Source organism: Suncus etruscus, chromosome 1, assembly GCF_024139225.1.
Source record: "Suncus etruscus isolate mSunEtr1 chromosome 1, mSunEtr1.pri.cur, whole genome shotgun sequence".
In the NCBI taxonomy this organism is placed as follows: domain Eukaryota; kingdom Metazoa; phylum Chordata; class Mammalia; order Eulipotyphla; family Soricidae; genus Suncus; species Suncus etruscus.
This window is the reverse complement of record NC_064848.1, coordinates 206,957,596-206,976,383: the sequence shown is the minus strand read 5'-3', so window position 1 is coordinate 206,976,383 and position 18,788 is coordinate 206,957,596. Positions and strand designations below refer to the sequence as shown.

General features: G+C 59.4%; 2 protein-coding genes across 3 annotated transcripts; one reads left to right on the top strand and one right to left on the bottom strand.

Annotated features, from left to right (window-relative positions):
• Positions 1-1,030: 1,030 nt before the first annotated feature.
• Positions 1,031-11,201, bottom strand: SLC26A11 (solute carrier family 26 member 11). Its single transcript, XM_049777186.1, has 16 exons — positions 10,983-11,201; positions 10,551-10,743; positions 10,226-10,311; positions 7,919-7,998; positions 7,136-7,278; positions 5,795-5,970; positions 5,511-5,583; positions 5,238-5,288; positions 4,656-4,716; positions 4,053-4,108; positions 3,829-3,969; positions 3,342-3,469; positions 2,787-2,886; positions 2,436-2,569; positions 2,181-2,253; positions 1,031-1,478 (listed from the first exon to the last, which is right to left on the bottom strand). The coding sequence occupies exons 1-16, from the start codon at positions 11,199-11,201 to the stop codon at positions 1,402-1,404; spliced, it is 1,791 nt and encodes a 596-aa protein (XP_049633143.1). The 3' UTR covers positions 1,031-1,401.
• Positions 11,202-12,138: 937 nt separating this feature from the next.
• On the top strand, positions 12,139-18,704 carry SGSH (N-sulfoglucosamine sulfohydrolase). 2 transcript variants are annotated; one of them, XM_049776349.1, is made up of 8 exons: positions 12,139-12,256; positions 13,260-13,420; positions 14,390-14,495; positions 14,599-14,749; positions 15,032-15,188; positions 15,711-15,792; positions 16,069-16,272; positions 17,314-18,704. In XM_049776349.1, the coding sequence occupies exons 1-8, from the start codon at positions 12,145-12,147 to the stop codon at positions 17,871-17,873; spliced, it is 1,533 nt and encodes a 510-aa protein (XP_049632306.1). In that variant the 5' UTR covers positions 12,139-12,144; the 3' UTR covers positions 17,874-18,704. The 2 variants fall into 2 exon arrangements, with proteins under 2 accessions (XP_049632306.1, XP_049632314.1); XM_049776357.1 differs by having other exon boundaries at positions 17,382-17,640.
• The last annotated feature ends 84 nt before the right edge of the window (positions 18,705-18,788 follow it).

The window sequence follows — 18,788 nt, the reverse complement described above, 5'->3', positions numbered from 1 at the left end:
ATCCGGGAAGCCTTGGCCTCTCACACAGAGGCGGGCCTGGTGTGAGCCCCTCCTCCTCGTTTGTGTACCTACTTCCCAGCACAGCCCGAGTCCCTCTTCCTGCTGGCTTGCTGGCTCTGCTGTTCCACCTATACCCTGCAGCAGCTGCCTCGGACCCTGTGTTGGGTCAGTAAGGAACAGACACTGCAGGGTCCTGGGGCTGGCCCTGCACCCAGGTCACCCCAGTTTTATCCCCAGCACTGGACTAGGTCCTCAAGGACCACCAGAGTTTACCAAAGCATAGGAACTGCCCGAGTACTTGGGACAAACCTACCGCAACCTGCCCCCAAATGATGATGTTTATTTGCAAAATGTTTCTTCAAATTCTTAACCTTTTTTTGTTTTTGTTTTTGAGCCACACTCAGGGGTACTCAGGGCTTACTCCTGGCTCTGCACTCAAGAATCACTCCTGGTGGGCTTGGAGGACCATGGGATGCCAGGGATCAAACCTGGGTTGGCTGCATGAAAGGGAAGCACCCACCATCTCTTCTCCACTGTGCTATGGCTCCGGCCCCTCTCAACCGTTATTTGGTTTTCACTTCCCTCTGGTCTTGAGAGAGGATGACATTCTCCTCTGTCACCCAGAAGCAGAGATGGAGCTCCCAGAAACCCCTTAGTTGGCCCTGATGTGAAGCATCTTTCTCAACCGTCATCCTGTCCACACTCTTAGGTGAGTCACTGCCCATCAGGAGCAACACCCCAGCCAGAAATGCCACGTCTGGCGTTCTCTCTGCCCCCCTCTCCCTGCACAGGGCCTCCAGAAGTTCCTGCAGCAGGATGAAGAGAAGTGTGGGGGAGGGGTTGGGGTCTGTTTGGGGTCTCCATTGTCACCCTTTGTTCTCAGGCCCCTCATGGTTTCTTTTTTCTTTGTCTTGCCTTGAGGCCACACCCCATGGTGTTCAGGCTATTCCTGGAGGGATTTAGAATGGACCCGCAGCCCCACTCCTGCAAGACAGAGACGTTGCTGGGGAGGTCGTGTTGCCTGTGGAGGAAGTGGCAGGTCTCCTGGCCTGTCCCAGCCGGGCACACTTCTGCCTGCCACATGGGGCTGCTGAGGCCCACATGGGGCCCCGTGGCTCTTCAGGAAGGGCGTGTGACCCTGCTTTTCCTGGAGACCAGGAAACTGACAGGTCTCGGCATGTCCGGGGGATCCTGAGCTTCGGCTTAGACTGGCTCCAGCCACCTTCCCACGCTGGCCAATCATTCTCGCCACTGGGACTCCTTCCCAGGCACCAAGGGACACAGGGAACTGCTCAGTCCCCAAGGGAGCCCCAGGGCCCCATGCAGGTGGCCTATGTGGGAGGCAGTGCCGGTTCATCCGATGCCAATGGAGACTCGTGGGCAGGGGAAGGTGCCCGGCGCTCAGGCCCAGTGCTCAGGAGAACTGGCCTCATCCAGGTGGTGGGACCCGCACCCCGGATCTCGGATCAGGCTTTTCTCTGCATCAAAGACAAGTCAGACGTGAGTGGGCAAGGCAAGAAGAGGGAGAGGTCCCAGAGAGGGGGGCACTTCCAGGGAGGGAGAGGCTGTGAGAGCCTGAGCCACTTCCAGACTAAGGGACAACCTCCCTCCTCATACCCAGAGGTGCTCAAGCCTGACTCTGCATTCAGGGGTTTGGGGGACCCTCTGCAATGCTGGATGTGGCTGGGTGGGTCAGTACAAGGCCAGTGTCACTCCACCCCCCCCAACTTCCATGTCACTCAGGCTCATCCCCCATGTCCATGTGACTCGGTCCCATCTCCAGGGGCCGAAGTGACAGCACAAAGGTAGGGCATTTCCCTTGCACATAGCCAACTCGGACGGGCCCAGGTTCGATCCCTGGCGTCCCATATGGTCCCCAGAGCCTGCCAGGAGCGACCCCTGAGCGCTGCTGGGTGTGGCTCAAACACCAGAAAAACAAAACAAAGCAAACAAGAGCGTAGGCTGAGGCAGAAGTTGGTGAGAAGGGCAGTGTAGGAAGGGACAGACACACATGCACAGCTGCCGCCCCTGCAGGTCTGCATCACCTCCCTGCAGACTCCCAACCCCGAAGCCCAACTGCAGGGCACAGGGAGCAGCAACGGGCCCTCGAACCCTTACAGGCACCATCAGACCCCACTTTCCGCCCTCCTGCCCGTACAGGCTGGGGACCCCAAGGCCACCTGCTTCCTCCAGGCTTGAGAAGTGCCGCAGGCCTTGCAGATTCGCCGCCAGCAGAACTCGGAGGACAGGGACCTGCAGGGCATGTGGGGATGAGGGACTGGTCAAGGAAGGACCCAGGAGAGGGGGGCCTAGAGGAGGTGTGGACCCGAGGAAGAGAGGCTGTAGCTGTAGAACCACATAGCAGGGTCCCTGGGGAAGTGAAAGAGTTGGGGAGTGGGTAGCACCCAAACCCAAGTGCAACTCCAGCTGCCCACCTGCAGGCCCACGAAGGCCAGGCTGACTCCTTGCTTCTGCGCATCCTCCAAGAGCGCCCCGAGGCCCAGAGCCGCTGTGTAGTCTACGCTGCAGATGTGACTGCACTCGAGTACAGCGCAGCGGCGAGGGGACGCTGGGGACGGAGGGGCACAGGTCAGTAGGCTGCAGAGTGAGTGACTGTGGGGGTCACATGGATGGGACGTGAGCAGAGCAGGGCCACAGGCACAGAGGGGTCAAGTCTGTAGAGAAGGTTCCTGGGACACATATGGGAGCCCGTGAGGCCAGAGGCCACATGCGGGTCCCCAGATGCCAGGCTGGGGCAGAGGAGTGGGAACTCAGGGGCCACGTACCTTGCAGGGCACGGCTGAGGACGGCTTCTCGGAGGGCATCAGCGGCCGGAAAGTGCAGGCCACTGGCCGGCTGGACCACCAGCAGGGGGCCCTCGGACACCTGGGGGCAGGGGCTTAAGTCCTGAGAATCCCAAAGGAGACCCCTAGAAGGCATCCCCCCCAAACCGAGTAGAAGGAAACCAAGTTCCCAGGAATGGGGTGGGGCATTGGTGGGCAGGAAGGGGTGGTGCCGGGCCAGAAGGAAGAGCAAGGTTGGGTCAGGAGGGCAGGAAAATGAGGTCTACGATGGGGCGGGCAGATGGCAGGCAGCTTTGGGTGCGGGTGCGGATGGTCCCAAGGACCTGGTAACACCCACCCAGGCAGTGCTGAGTGTCATGGGAAACAAAGAAGCACAGGATAGGAGCTCAAGCTGAAGAATCCAGTGCCTGCAGACTGGCCGGAGACACCTGCCTCTCCCCTGCCCCTGCAGCCCAGGTCCAGCCCTTCTTCCCTCCCCTCTGCAGCCTAGTCCTCCCCACCCCCCTGCAGCCTGGGTCGCCCTCTACTGTCCAGTACCTGCAGCCTGGGTCTGGCCACTGGGTACAGGAGCAGCAGCAGGGACACCAGCACCCCCGCCAGGAGGCCATACTGCACCTCCCAGAAGCACAGCAGGAAGGTGACACCGAAAGGCAGCAGGTCCAGCCCTGGGGAAGGAGCACAGAACACTGAGGAGAGACCCCTCCCTGCCTGCAGCCCTCGATATCCAACACGGGGCTGTGGATTCCCATGAGGTACTGAGCCAAGGACTGATGTCACTGTTTGGGCCGAGAGGTCACATGAAGTGGGGGGCAGCTTTGAGGCACAGTGCAGCCACCCCCATAGGGGAAATGCTGAGGCAGGTGGATGGACGGTGTCCCTTCTCTTCATTCTCCCGAGGGACCCCAGGGGTACTAAGAATCCCCACTGCCTGGCCTGGGCCGCTGGGAACCCAGGACTCTGACTCCCCAGTCCAGGAGGGACAAGACGAGGCTGAAGGACAGACAAGTCCCCAGCAGGTACACACTTTTCACTCGCCACAGGAGCCCCAGGATCCGGGTGTCAAATAAGGGGGCTACGGCCATGATGATGAGAGCGGCCAGGGCGGCCTTGGGGATGTAGCGGAAGAGCGAGGTCAGGTACTTCAGCGACAGCAGCACCAGGATGCCTGCAAGCAGGAACAGGATCACCCCAGTTGCACCCAGCCAGCCCTGCAGGGGTTCCCAGGAAAAACGGGGTGGGGGGACTCACTTGTCACCAGGCCCCCTGCAGGGGTACACACCCCAGACTGGGCATTCACAGCTGTTCTGGAAGGCAATGAATACCTCAATATGCTGGCAGGGACAGGGGGAAGAAAAGGGGTCAGGGAAAGGAGGGGGAGCTCACAATGAGGGCTCAGGGCAACCCCAGGGTTTGGGATCCTCTCCCCCAGCACATTGGGGTGACTGAGGTATTAAGACATTCTGGGCCCTGAGGGGCACATCAGGGTGAGAGAGGAGATGAAGGTCACTCCACCTAGCTGGGGTTCCTGAGAGGGGTCAAGGTGCAGGGACCCCTGAGGTGTGCAGAGGAGCAGAGCCTAAAAGGGGTGGGAGGGAGGCAGGGAAAAGCAGATGCCCCATCTCAGTTCTAGCCTTCCGGACACCCCATCTCTGGATCATCCAGGACACCTCATCTCACTCCAGCCTCCTGACCTCAACTGTGGGCCAAGCAAGGACCCTCCTGGACAGACTCTTTGACCCAAAGGTAGGGTCCTCCTGGCACCCCGTGGGAAGGTCACAGGCAGCAGCAGTGGCAGTGAAGAGAAGGCGAGGGCACTGAAGAGACAAGGAACGGAGAGCGCTGGGCACTCACCGTCCGAAGCTGCCAGTCACTGGGTAGGCAGACACCAGGGACCCCAGCACATTGGTGAGACCTGTGTGGGATGGGCGGGGATGGGGTGGGAGAAAGCAGAAACCAGAAAAGGGTCAGAGGCGAAACAGGGTTTACCCAGGTGCTGCCAGTACAGGGCCCCTCACAGGCACAGGGTAAGCTGGTCTGGGGTCCATGCAGCATCCGGGGTATACAAGGTTACCCCTTGCTTTACTCACTGTCTGGCACAGCCCATGGGTAAGGTGACTGCAGAAATACCCCCACCAAGCTCACCTGTGCCTACCCAGGATTTTTGGAACCCTCACTGCACCTGCCCCAGAGGATGCCCAGAGAGGGTGGCCCCAACATCCTACTGTCCACAGTCCAGCAACCTGACCCTGGGGCATAGTCCTAAGTTCTCCTTCGCACAGAGGGACCCTCCCTAGTGCACCTTGGTACTTCGTCAGTACCAGTCAGCTGGGACCCCAGCCCTCCACCACAACGATAGATACTTGCTCAGAGGCCCTGTTGAGCCAGGGCACCCAGTCCCCTACGCTGATGGTGTCTGGGCCATGCCAGCCTTACCGATGGCCAGCAGCTCCTGGTTGGCATCGATGTGGTAGTCGTTCTGCGATGCTGGAGACAGAAGTGTTGGGCGTGAGCCTTAAGGCTCAGGACACACAGGTGACACATCTTGGCCCACAGCCCTGTCCCCACCATGGCTAAATACAGGACATCGTGGGAAATGCACCCGGGTGGACCCGGGGGAGTGGGCAGTGGTGGGCCGTGGGCAGGCAGTGGGGTGAGCAGCGGGCGGGCAGCGGGTGGGCTTGGCATGGGGCTGTGATGCCATCCTACCGAAGGACTTGGCCACAGCAATGCTCTCCAGGAGGCCCATGAGGGGCACCACAGCCAGCCCAGCACCCATGTCCTGAATAAAGAAGGTGGAGGGTTTGCCTTGACAGCACATATCAGCCCATACCTGCGCTGCGGCACCTCCCCAGGGCAGGACACGTGGCCAGAGGGCTACTGGCCTGGCCCAAGTGGGTCCAACTGGGACTCTTGGTCCTGTCCTGGCCCAACGTCTGGATGTATAAGTCCTGAGGGAGGGGTTATAGCCCAATGCTCCTCCCCAGGCTTACCTGTACCATCTCAGTGAAGGAGACTGTTCCGTTTGCAGTGGGCACAGAGAAGGGAGGCAGTCGGATAGGGGGTAGCCCACGGGCCGTCTCCCCAGTCAGTAGGAAAGGCTGATATCCAGCCACCTCCAGAGAGTATGCAACCAGGGCAGCACAGGTGACCACAAGGGCGTTCCGGGCTAGGACATAAGGGACACGAAGGAAGGAGGTTGGGACTCTGGGCTTGAGCGAAACTAGTGGTCACCCAGCCCTGTCTCCCAACACTACAGCCTGGGTTGCTGCAGGAAGCCCACAGGCCGTCCAGTGAGCCTGTGGCTGCAGTACTTAAGATTACAAGGCCACACGGCCACATGTCACCTGCCCAGGCACCATGGTATTCCCAGCCACACAGTGGTAAGAGACTCAGCTCTGACACGCGGGGGACAAAAGAGCAAGGGAACCGCTACCTGGGACCCACAAAACAAGACACTGACTTGACCTGGCTGGAACAGTGGGTCCTGCAGCTTCTCTCAGCCTCCCACCATGCCCCTTGTCATTTAAATCAGGTTCTGGAGCCACAGCCCCAGACATATGTCATCCCCAGGGGGTCCCCTTAGAACTGAGCACAGGGTAGGGAGAGAGATAACACAATCGGGGCTGGGCAGTTACACAGGACATGACTGAAACAGGTTCAATGCCCAGTATCTCCCATGAGCCCCCACCCCCAGCCCATATGAGTGACTCCTGGTTTGCTTGTTTGTTTTCCTGAGTCACACCCAGTAGTGCTCAGGGGTTACTCCTGACTCTGCATTGAGGATTTTCTCTTGGAGGTACTCGGAGGACCATATGCTGGTGCCAAACCTGGAGTCAGCCATATGCGAGGCAAACACCCTACCCACTCTGCACCCTCCAGGAGTGATTCCTGAGAGCAAAGCCAGGAGTAGGGGCTACACCAAAACAAAACAAAGAGAAGGGAGCCAAGGAGTCTGGATTCTTCCCCAAGGAGCCCCCACAAACCAGGCCTCAGACTGTCTCACCACTGGGTTCCCACCAGTCAAGCCAGGCCCCGGGGGGCTCTGCCAGGGTCATGAAGCACATTTCTGGCTTTGTTCAGCAAACACAGGTTTGAAACATCACCCAGCATCGCAGGAGGCACAACCTGTCGTGGCTACCAGGCTGCTGGTCCCATTTTCCTGTACTCTCTCGGTCCAGTGCTTGTGGTCTTATTCAGTCCACTGATCCCAGGCCCCACGACAAAACCTAAGAACTGCCCAGCCACTGTGCCCCATGCCCACAGCCTGCCAGCCCTGCAACAGGTGAATTCGTGGGAAGCCGGTGTGCAAGGCAGCAGGTGAGTGGCCTCACCTGTGCTGACCGTCCACACCAGCGCATGGCTGAAGCGCTGAGCACAGGACGAGCTGGGGCCCAGGGGCGCCACGTGTCCCCGAAGTGGTTTCAGCAACAGCAGCAGCAGCCCGCATGTTAGCCCCAATGCCGCGTCACCCAGCCTGCGAGAGACATCTTTTTACCACCACCTGGCCCGGTCACTGCTCCTATGGGGAAGGGGCCCCCAAGGAGCCCGCATCTCAGCAGCATTCCACAGCATTCAGGGCCCAGCTGGAGCAGGAAGGTTGCAGAACTCAGAGCTGGTGTTTTCCAGCCCTCCTGGTTGGTACCAGAAGGTCCCCTTCCAACAAGTGGCCTGCCCAGCTTCACCTGCCCGCAAGCTGCCCTGGGCATGAGCAGCAGAGGTGGAGGGAGCAGAGGCCAGTCAGGGGGTCACAGGTGTCCCCATGCCTCAGGCCCTTGCCCCTCAGCTGATCTGACCCCCAGCAGGAACTGAGGCCAGCCCCTGCTCCCAGGGGGACGATTCAAAATCAAAGTGAGGGGCCGGAGAGATAGCATGGAGGTAAAGCGTTTGCCTTGCAAGTCGGTGGTTCAAATCCCGGCATCCCATATGGTCCCTTGAGCCTGCCAGGAGCGACTTCTGAGCATAGAGCCAGGAGTAACCCCTGAGCGTGGCCGGGTGTGATAAAAAAAAAAAAAAAAAAAACCCAAAATCAAAGTGAGGCTATGGGGTTCTGACTCCACCAGTAGGCCTGTGGCCAGGGAGGCAGCAAAAGGAGGAAGTGGGTGCAAGCGGGGTACCTGGTCTCCGGGAGCTGGCGGAAGGTGTGGTACACTTGCGGGAGAAACTGGCGGGGGATGTTCTGCAGGCCCAGCACATTCTGTTCAGAGATGGACATTAGCCAGCAGGAGGCAGGACTCACCTTCATTCTAGAACCCCAAAGTCAAGTCACTCCCCAAATTGGGCCCTTCTTGGGGGCTCCCCTCAGGGCTCTCCAGTGGAGAAATCCGGAGAGCAGAGAACTATCCTCGAAAACAGAGACATTGTACAATTTGTAATCTTTGCAAGTGCTTTCCCTTTTTTAAATTTTATTTATTTATTTGTTTTGCTTTTTTGGGCCACATCCTGTGATGCTCAAGGATTACTCCTGGCTATGCACTCAGAAATCACTCTTGGCTCAAGGGACCATATGGGACGCCAGGGATCGAACCAAGGCACGTCTTGGATCGGCCCCATTCAAGGTAAATGCCCTATTGCTGTGCTATCGCTCGGCCCTGTTTTCCCTTTAAAAAAAAATCAATTAGTTAATTAATTCTGGTTTGGGGGCCACACAGGGCGGCACTCGGGTTACTCCTGGCTCTGCACTCAAGAATCATTCCTGGCAGGCTCAAGGGACCCTATGGGATGTTGGGAATCGAACCCAGGTCAGCTGCACCCAAGGCAAACACTCTTACTGCTGTACTATCCCTCCGGTCCCATGATCTAAGTTTGGGTCATTCCATTTGCCTTTGTACTGTAACAAACAACATGAAGTAAATTTGTTTGTGTCAGCAAGGAGGCAGGCTGGGGTGGTGGGTGGGAAACTGGGGACATTGGAGCAGGGAAGGTCACACCAGTGGTGGGTGGGTGTGGGGCTGGAACACTGAATGCCTTTGTTAGGAACAACTTGGTAAACCACGGAGTTATTATAAAAGTTAGGGAAAAAATTGAGGTGTGTGTGGGGAGTTTATCCCCAGCTCTGTCCTGGGGATCTATCCTAGGCATTCTTTCTGGGGGGCTTTCTTGGGGGACTGGAAGGACAAGAGTGGGGAGGTGCTTCCTCTGCTCTGGAAGCTGACCAGGGTTCAATCCCCAGCATCCTATAAAGGCCCTGAGTCGAATGAATAATTTATGAGCACAGAGCCAGGAGTGCTGTCGGGTGTGTCCATAAACAAACAAGGAAAGTAGGTTTTAGGACGGCGGAGATTTGGTCCCTCCTCTCCTGCCCCACAATTGTGCAGTCTGCTATTGGCGAACCGCCACGCCCATCAATCAGAGGCTGGCTCCCATTAGTCCAAAGTCCAGTCCATCACTCGGAGGCCCGCCCCTGAACCCGCCCCTGCCGGAAGGAAGGGAGAATCTCAGAATTGACTGATAATGGGAGAGCATTGGGGAAGGAGCCGGCCTCAGATTGAGCTGTAGGCAACTGCGGGGACACAGGCCCCAAGGTCGGTGGGTGCTTCCCCACTGCACAACAGCCCCCTGGGAGTCAAAGGTGCAGAGATCCCAGATCCCAGCCCCTCAGGGACTCCTCTGGGAAGGCTTTTTGTTAGTTCAAAAACAATCAATCGAGGCTGGAGAGATAGCATGGAGGTAGAGCGTTTCCCTTGCATGCAGAAGGATGGTGGTTAGAATATTGGCATCCCATAGTGTCCCCTCAGCCTGCCAGGAGTGATTTCTGAATGTAGAGCCAGGAGGAACCCCTGAGCGCTGCCGGGTGTGACCCAAAAACCAAAAAAATAAACCCAATCCTTTGGAGCCAGAGAGACAGTCCACTGGAAAGCGCTGGCCTTGTATGCACGAGACCTGTATTCGAACCCCTGCATCCCACAGGGTCTCCTGAGTCCCGCAGGAGTAATCCCTGAACACAAGAGTCAGGAGTGAGACTTGAGCAACACTCACAGATGATTTAAATAGAAATAGAAAAACCGGGGCCCTACTGATAGTACAGCAGAGAGGGAGTTTGCCTTGCATGTGGCTAACCTGGGTTTAATCAGGGTATCCCATAGGGTGCCCTAAGCCCTGCCAGGAGTAAATTTTGAGCAGAGCCAGGAGTAACTCGAGTGCAGCTGGGTGTGGCCAAAAAATAAGTAGAAAAACTGTGACCAGCCCAGCTGTGAGCAGGAAGAGGGAGTGCTGAGTCAGCACTAGGTGGTTCTGGACACTGGGGCCCTGAAACCCCAAGGCCGGCTGAGGGGGTGGGTAAAGGGGCAGAAAAGGAGCACCAGCTGCCTCACATCACTCCAGTCCCTGCCTAGGGGCTGCTCTCCACCTCAGAACCCTGGAAGCACCCCTGGGCAATATCACTGGGCTGGGGAGGCAAAACAGGGCCCATAGCAGAGTCCTACCTTGAGCTGCCCGAAGCTGATGGTGACAGCGGCTGCAGATGTGAACCCTTTGATGACGGGACAGGAGACGAAATCTAGCAGGAAGCCTAGGTGGAAAGGGTCACCAGTTGCTCCATCTCAGCTCATTACACAAGGCTGGGAGCAGAGTGTGGGTTGCAGGGACCAAGCCCTGGAGAAGACTTGCCCTGGCTGTGCCGACGAGTGTCCCCAACCACCACCCCTCACAGGATAGACCCCGGAGTGCAGACAGGCTTGGCTCCCCCAGATGCAGGTGTCACGTGCCTCAGAAGAGGTTAGGGCAGAAGAGGGACCCTGCCAGGCTCACCCAGACGTAGGAAGCCCATGGCGAGCTGGATGAGGCCGGACAGGAAGGCCAAGAGCACCGCGAAGGCCGGCTGGTGAGGGGTGTAGGCCGAGACCAGCAGCGACATGAGGGCCGTGGGGCCCAGCGTCACGTCTCGGGAGGTGCCCAGGACGAAGTACACGAAGCCTCCCACAAAGGCCGAGTAGAGGCCGTACTGGGGGAGAGGGGTGTGTGAAGGGGTGCTGGTCATTGTCACAGCTCGGGTACCTCCGCAACCCCCCGCTGGCAAGTCAATAAGTCAGACCCCAGATACTGATCAGGGGTGTTGATCCTACCATCACGTGCTCCAGACAACAGGGGCATTGGGGCTCCAGGTACAGCCCGAGCCCACCTGCAGCATTTCTAGGTGGTGTGGAGGGAACAGGGACAGGCTGTGGGAGGCAGGCCCCTCACCTGCGGGGGCAGCCCGGCCACCTCGGCGTAGGCCAGGCCCTGGGGGATGACCGTGAGCCCCACCGAAAGCCCAGCGATGAGGTCCAGCTTCAGCCACAACAGCGAGTACTGGGGGAGCCAGGACAGGACCGGCAGCCTCTTGGCCACCACAGGGAAGCAGCCGCTGCCCGTGGGGGCCAGGCCAGGGGCCCAGCCAGGAGCCTTCTTGGAAGAGGCCATGCCTGGAGGGGGTCGAGAAGAAACAGTCAGGAGCAGGTGGGGCCGGTGGAGTCAGGAGCAGGTGAAGCCTGCCCCAAGGACAGGCAGAGACACGTTCCCGCCAAACGCAGGGGTCCCCTAAACGCAGATCTGACAGAGCAAAAGCTCAACTCACCTGACCTGGTCCCCCTCTCCAGCCCCTCCCACTGCTCCCCTAAGAATCTCACAGAGGCTTGGAGCGAAAACACAGCGGGGGGTGGCATCTGCTTTGCAGGAGGCTGACCCAGGTTCGACCCCCAGCGTCCCATAGCGTCCCCTGAGTCGCCAGGAGTGATGCCTGAGCTCAGAGCCAGGAGTAACTCCTGAGCACTGTCGGGTGTGGCCCCCAAATAAAAGCGAAATAATAAACTAAAAAGAATGGCACTGATTTTCATGCCCTGCAGTGACTGGGCCACAGGAAGCTCGCCTTGCATTCAGCCAACCGGGCTCGATCCCAGACACCCTAATGGGGTTCCCTGGGCCCCGCCAGGCGTGGCCCCGAGCACAGAGCAGGGAGTCAGCCCTGAGCCCGGGCGGGTATGCCCTGAGTCCGCAAGTAAAGGAATCTGACTGATCTCCAAGGTTCTCCTTGTTCTCCAAAAGTTCCTCCGAGAGGAGGCGCTCGGCCTGGCCCTGGGCCCGGCCTCGATTGTCCCCCACCCGCGACCCCGCAATGCGCGCTCACCTACACCGCTGCCCCGGGACCAGCGAGGCCGCAGGACGGACCGCAGGAGCCCCAGGGGGCGGGGCGGGTCACGTGATCGGAGGGCGGAGCCATTCGTGTGGGCGTGGCATGCGCGGCTTGTGGCTTCTGTGTGGGCGTGGTTTCAGCCTGGACCAGAGGCGCTACGGGGTGGGGCGGGTCATGTGATGGGTGGGCGTGGCCTATAGGCACGTGATCGTTGTGGGCGTGTCCGCCGCTGTCATGGACCCCGCGCGCCCCTCGCTGCTGCTGCTGCAGCTGCTGCTGCTCCTGCTCGCGCCGAGGCTGTGCCCCGCGCCCCGGTCGCGTCCCCGGAACGTGCTGCTGATCGTCGGTGAGTGCGTCCCCCCAGCTCCCGGCTCCACGGGGCTCGGAGCTTCACTGACCCCCGGGGATGCCCCCTTGAGGACCCCCGAGACGAGACGCAGCAGGTGCCCGGGGTGAGACCCTGGGCTCTCCATGAAGGGGTGCGGGATCGAGCGCCTGCTCAGGGTGTTGGGACCCCTGAGATGAGAAGCAGCAGCAGGTGGGGTCCCCACAGAAGGAGGCTTCCAGAGCCGGAGAGCTAGCTAAGGCGTTTGCCTTGCATGCAGAAGGACGGTGGTTCGAATCCCGGCATCCCATAGGGTCCCCTGAGCCTACTCTGGAGTGACCCCGAGCGCTGCCGGGTGTGACCCAAAAACACAAAACAAAACAAAAAATCACAAAAAGAAGGAGGCCTTCTTTTTGTCTGCCCTGGAACCCCGGTCCCCACCGCCCAGCTGCACACCCATGCTCAGGCGGCCACTGTCCTGAGGCGGCCTGATTCCTTCCTGTTGAGGTCTGGCCCAATGCCAGCTTCCCTCTTTCAGCAGCCCAGGGCCCTGGGCGGCCCCACTAGTGCCCAGCTTGCCCTGCTGGGGTTCCTCCAACTCCTGGCCTCACACACACACACACACACACACACACACACACACACACACACACACACACACCCTACAAGGGGACCCACATTTCTCAAACTGGATGGTGCTGGAATATTCCAGAGCTACTGAGTTAGGGCCCTTCTTGCCTCAGCTCTCTGACCCACCAAGAGCAAGAGGCGATGGTGCATCCACCAGCTAGATGAGACCCTGCCTGGTGGGTGGGTTTCCGGGCGCCCTGTGACCAGGGCCTCCTTGCCTCCACGAGAGGTGAGTGTGAGGTGAACATGAGCTCTCCCGGGTCCTCTGCCCCACGCACCCCGGCAGGAAAGAGCGAGCAAGTGAGGTCTAGAAGTGTGGGGCGGACATCAGTGCCTACTGGGCCTCCCAGCTTTGCATCCACACTGAGTCCCTATGCCCACTCCCACACCCTAGCGGACGATGGAGGCTTCGAGATCGGCGCCTACAACAACAGTGTCATCCACACGCCCCACTTGGATGCACTGGCCCGCCGCAGCCTGACCTTTCGCAATGCCTTCACCTCGGTCAGCAGCTGCTCACCCAGCCGCGCCAGCCTGCTCACCGGTCTGCCCCAGGTGATGGACACAGCCTAGCGTGGGGCTTACCCACTGGGCACTTGGGTCATAGCCCCTGCAGAGCTCGAGTGTGAATGCCGGCGGCAAGGTGTGTGTTGGGTGTGAGTCAGGGCCACCTGGTGGGTGTCACTGCTGGACAAACCTCCTATGCTGCCGCACCCTCTCCAGACCAGCCCCTGGGATGACGGAGCCTGATGCTGTTCTCTGGCCCCAACTCCTGCCCTGGCTCTTATGGCACCTTCTGGGCTGTCCTGGGTCCACTTGTGTCACCAGCAGTGTCTTCAGACTGCCCTGGCTCATGTCTGTATCTGCTCCCTTCCTCTTTTCACTTCCCGTGTGCCAGTCTCTCAACTTCTTGCTCTTTAAAGCTCAGCTGTGCTTCGTTGCATTGACAGTTGATCTGCTCTGCTGGGCTGGCAGCCTGTGAGCATGGGTGTCGGTGCAAGGCATGCAGAGGGTGTGGTGTGCACGGAACGTGTAAGTGAAGGGCAGGTGTCGAGACTTTTAGAGTGAATAGAGCACAGATTTGTGTGATGTATAGGTGTGTGTGCTAAATAGGTGTGTGAGTGAGTACTCCAGTGTGTGCATACACAGGTGTATGGAGCACCTCTGGTTGCACCATCTCAGGAAGTCCCTGGGGCAGGAGCTCCTGGGTCCCTTCTGATGCCTGACCCTGGGCCCGGGTCTGTCACAGCCATGGGAGCCAGGCTAATCTCTGGGCAGCACTGCAGCGTTTCGGGCTTTTCCTTGCCTGTCTGTATTGGTCATGTTGGCCAAGCCTGGGACACGGCGAGTTCCTACAGCCCCGGGCACTATGCCGGAGTCCCACACTGGGGGACTCCTGTCTGATGGGGAGTGATTGTGGATTTCTGGGCCTGGGTGGGACAAAAGAGCTGCTGGGGTGACCACCATAAGTCGGAAGGGGGGCTCCGAGGGAGAGGCTGTAACACTCGGACCTTCCTCCCGCAGCACCAGAACGGGATGTACGGCCTGCACCAGAGCATGCACCACTTCAGCTCCTTTGAGGCTGTGCAGAGCCTGCCGCTGCTGCTCCGCAAGGCTGGGGTGCGCACGGGTGAGGCGGGATTCGGGCAGGGGAGCATGGTGGCGGGAAGACATGGGAGCACTGCAGCAGGAGCATGGAAGCATGCTGTGCAGCAGCCTGGTCCCTCCTCCAGGCATCATCGGCAAGAAGCACGTGGGGCCCGAAGCCGTGTACCCCTTTGACTTTGCCTACACGGAGGAGAACAATTCCATCCTCCAGGTGGGCCGCAACATCACCAGGATGAAGCAGCTGGTCCAGCGATTCCTTCAGACTCAGGACCACAGGTCTGGCCCCTGACTCCCAGTTACAGCCAGTTGTAGCTCATTGGTCCACCCCCACCAGGCCACAAACAATGCTTGCAGTGGGACATGGAGGGGCAGGACAGAAAGTTCTAGAAATTGAAGTTAATTCGGTCAGAGGCAGAGGAAATCCGGAGAACCGAAAGCAGCGGTTCATCCGAGACTTAGCCATGGGGGGCTGGAAGATGTGTCTTAGGGGCTCCACTCCTGGGGGTCTTCGGGTACTAGCCTGGCACTGCCCCCCCTTCGTGTGCCCCTACCTACCAGGCCCTTCTTCCTCTACGTGGCCTTCCATGACCCCCACCGCTGTGGCCACTCGCAGCCACAGTACGGACCCTTCTGTGAGAAGTTCGGCAATGGGGAGAGCGGCATGGGGCGCATCCCGGACTGGACCCCACAGACGTACGACCCGAAGGATGTGGTGGTAGGGCCCAGTGCCCCTCTCCCCCGAGCCCCAGCCCACATGTGGTACTCACATTACAGAGTTCTGTGGGCACCTGGCAGGACCCCAGAGAGGACAGATACAGTTCTGGGGCCCAAAGTAGCAGTTGCAGTGGGAGTGGGGGACACAGGGGGCTGATACCATTGTTTCCCCCGTCTGTGCAAGTGAGCTCAGCGCCAAGCACAAGTGTCATATGTGTGAGGTCCTGAGTTCTGTTTTCACCACCAACACCACTAAAGCAGGAATAAGACATCACAGGCTGGGGTAATAGTCATGGCATCCCATAGGGCCCCCCCAGAACCACCAGGCACCAGGAGTACTGCCCTGAGCACAGAGCCAGGAGTTAGCCCCAAGTGCGAAGCCAGGAGTTGGCCCTGAACATCACTGGGTGTCCCCCTCCCCAGATCAAAAGACTCCTTCTTCTAATAGGCAAAGCTGCTGTCTTCCAGTCAGAGACTGGGAGGGGCTGTGGGTCCCCCTTGACTGTCCATCCCACTGACCCAGGTGCCGTACTTTATCCCTGACACCCCTTCGGCCCGAGCCGACCTGGCAGCCCAGTACACAACTATTGGCCGTATGGACCAAGGTGGGCTTGGTTGACCATGGAAGGGCTGGGGTCCTGCCTGTCCTCCTCTGGCAGGCAGGCAGGCATGGGGAGGGTCCCCACCAACACCCCTTCCCAGGGAGCTGGAGGCTCAGGTCATCCCTGCTGGAGCCTGGGAAGGTTGAAGGGGGCCGGGGACACCCCACCTTGCAGGGCCTGTCCGGCAGAGTGGCAGAAAATGTGGAACCGTGTCGGAGGGCAGAGAAGGGTGGGCGCATGGGGAGGTAGGAGCACCCCTTCTTCACTGTGTCTCCACAGGCATAGGGCTGATTTTGGGCGAGCTGCGGGGGGCTGGCGTCCTGAACGACACCCTGGTCATCTTCACGTCTGACAACGGGATCCCCTTTCCCAGTGGCAGGACCAATCTGTACTGGCCGGGCGCAGCCGAGCCCCTGATGGTGTCCTCCCCAGAGCACCCGGCACGCTGGGGCCAAGTCAGCGAGGCCTATGTCAGCCTTCTAGGTATGCTGGGCGCTCCCACCCTGGGAGGGAGCCTGCGACTTCCCATAGCTGCAAGAGCAAGGCCTGGGGGCCTCACACCTTGACTCGACCATGGCCGTCCACACCCACCGCTGCCCCACAGGCTGTGCTTGTACCAGCTTCTCAGTGTCATAGACAGTGCAGGTGGGGACCCTGTTTGCGGGTAGGGATGAGGGGACTCCATGTGCTCATCCCTGGCTGTGCCTCAGTGGGCCACAAAGCACAAGTTGGGTCGGAACAAGAGCACAGCAGGAAGGGCATTTGCCTTACACGCAGCCAACTTGGGTTCGATCTCTGGCATCCCCTAGGATCCCCCAAACACTGCCAGGAGTAACCCCTGAGCACCACCAGATGTGGTCCCCAAGAAAACAAGGGGGCTGGAATGAGAGCATATCAGGGAAGGTGTTTGCTTTGTATGCATCAACCCGGGTTCAATCTCTGGCATACCATAGGGTCCTCCAAGCCAGCCAGGAGTGATTCCTGAGCACCGCTGGGTGTGGCCCAAATTACCAAAAAGAAAAAAGGAAGGAAGGAAGGAAGGAAGGGAAGGAAGGAGGGAGGGAAGGAAGGAAACAGAGAGGAAAGGAAGGAAGGAAGGAAGGAAACAGAGAGGGAAGGAAGGAAGGAAGGAAGGAAGGAAGGAAGGAAGGAAGGAAGGAAGGAAGGAAGGAAGGAAGGAAGGAAGGAAGGAGAAAAAGAAAAGAAAGAGGAAAAAAGAAAGAAAAGCCAGGGCAATAGCACTGTGGGTAAAGCATTTGCCTTGCACGCAGTAGATCCAGGTTCCATCCCGGCATCCCATATGGTCTCCCTGAACCTGCCAGGAGCGATTTCTGAGCGTAGAGCAGGTGTGACTCCTGAGCATTGCCAAGTGTGGCCCCAAACCCACCACCCCAAGGAAGGCACAAGTCAGGGGACCCTGGCCACAGCTCAGGGCTTGCATGAGACTCCAGGAAGGTGGGCCCTGGGCACCCCACCCGGTCTAGACCCACCCCTGCCTACAGCCTCCTTCTCTGACCCCCGCAGACCTTACGCCCACGGTCCTGGACTGGTTTTCCATCTCCTACCCCCGCTACTCCATCTTCGACTCCCAGCCTGTGCATCTGAGCGGCCGTTCCCTGCTGCCAGCGCTGCGGGTCGAGCCAGCGTGGGACACGGTGTTCGGCAGCCAGAGCCTCCACGAAGTCACCATGTTCTACCCGATGCGCTCAGTGCAGCGCGGGCCACTGCGGCTGCTGCATAACCTGCACTTCCAGGCGCCCTTCCCCGTGGACCAGGACCTGTTCGTGTCGCCCACCTTCCAGGACCTACTGAACCGCTCGGCGGCCGGTGCGCCCACGCACTGGTACAAGGACCTGAGCGGCTACTACTACCGCGAGCGCTGGGAGCTCTACGACCAGAGCCGTGACCCCCGCGAGCTCCAGAACCTGGCTGCCGATCCCCACTATGGCCCTGCGCTGCAGCTGCTGCAGGCCCAGCTCCGCAAGTGGCAGTGGGACACGCAGGACCCCTGGGTGTGCGCTCCGGGAGGCGTCCTGGAGACCCATCTCTCGCCCCAGTGCCGGCCGCTGCACAACGGGCTGTGAGCACTGGACGCCGAGCAGTTGCGTCTCTGCATGTTCCTGTCTATCCCGTCTTCAAATCCCTCACGAGGGGCTGGAGTGTTAGCACAGCGGTAGGGCTTTTCCCTTGCACGCGGACGACAGGAACAGATGCAGGTTCAATCCCTGGCATCCCATATGGGATGGCTGAGCCTGCCAGGAGGTATTTCTGAGTGAAGAGCCAAGAGTAACCCCTGAGCGTCACTGGTGTGGCCCAAAAACAAAACAAAAAAAATTGCTAATGGGACACAGGAACTAGGGGTCCAGCGTGGGGTGATGTAGGGGCCCTTGAGATGGATTTGGGGGCAGCACTGGAAGGGACCCTTTGGGCACAGAGGAGGGTCCTTGCTGGTCTTGGGGGGGAGCCGGCCACGGGCTCTGTCCAGTCTTGGCCTTGTGGAGCCCTGGGGGTACGAGGCCTACCTCTACCCCTCCACATACAGCTCACTATGGGGTTTCCACCCCTATGCAGGTCTCATTTTGCCCGACTCCTTCCCCATCCATGAGGGCTGAGAACAGGCCAGACCCCACCCCACCCTGCATGGTGTGGGGAGATGCCTCAGCTGATGCCCCCACCTCCCTCCCTGTAAGGAGGAGCCATAGCCAAAGCTTCCCAGTTGCATTTATTTTCTTTGTTCTTTTTTGATTTGGGGGCCACACCCAGCAGCACTCAGGGATTACTCCTGGCAGGCTAGGGGGATCCTGGGGATGGGATGCTGGGATTGAACCCAGGTCAGCTGTGTGCAAAGCAAACGCCCTCATTGTGCTATTGCTCCAGCCCCAACAAACGCTTTTTCTCATAAAGTGCACAAAGGCCGCTGTCTGAGCTGGATGTTGGGGAGGTCAGATCCTGGGGCGCGCAGACAGACCGGGAAGCAGCTGGGTTGGGGAGCAGGAACA

Coding starts and splice junctions, on each gene's coding strand:
- SLC26A11 (XM_049777186.1), bottom strand. CDS start 11,201: ATGGCCTCTTCCAAGAAGGCTCCTGGCTGGGCCCCTGGCCTGGCCCCC. Junction 5,971..7,135: donor GGTGTGGACGGTCAGCACAG/GTGAGGCCACTC, acceptor CTTATGTCCTAG/CCCGGAACGCCCTTGTGGTC. Junction 4,717..5,237: donor CCAGGAGCTGCTGGCCATCG/GTAAGGCTGGCA, acceptor CATCCCACACAG/GTCTCACCAATGTGCTGGGG.
- SGSH (XM_049776349.1), top strand. CDS start 12,145: ATGGACCCCGCGCGCCCCTCGCTGCTGCTGCTGCAGCTGCTGCTGCTC. Junction 15,189..15,710: donor ACGACCCGAAGGATGTGGTG/GTAGGGCCCAGT, acceptor CCACTGACCCAG/GTGCCGTACTTTATCCCTGA. Junction 15,793..16,068: donor TATTGGCCGTATGGACCAAG/GTGGGCTTGGTT, acceptor GTGTCTCCACAG/GCATAGGGCTGATTTTGGGC.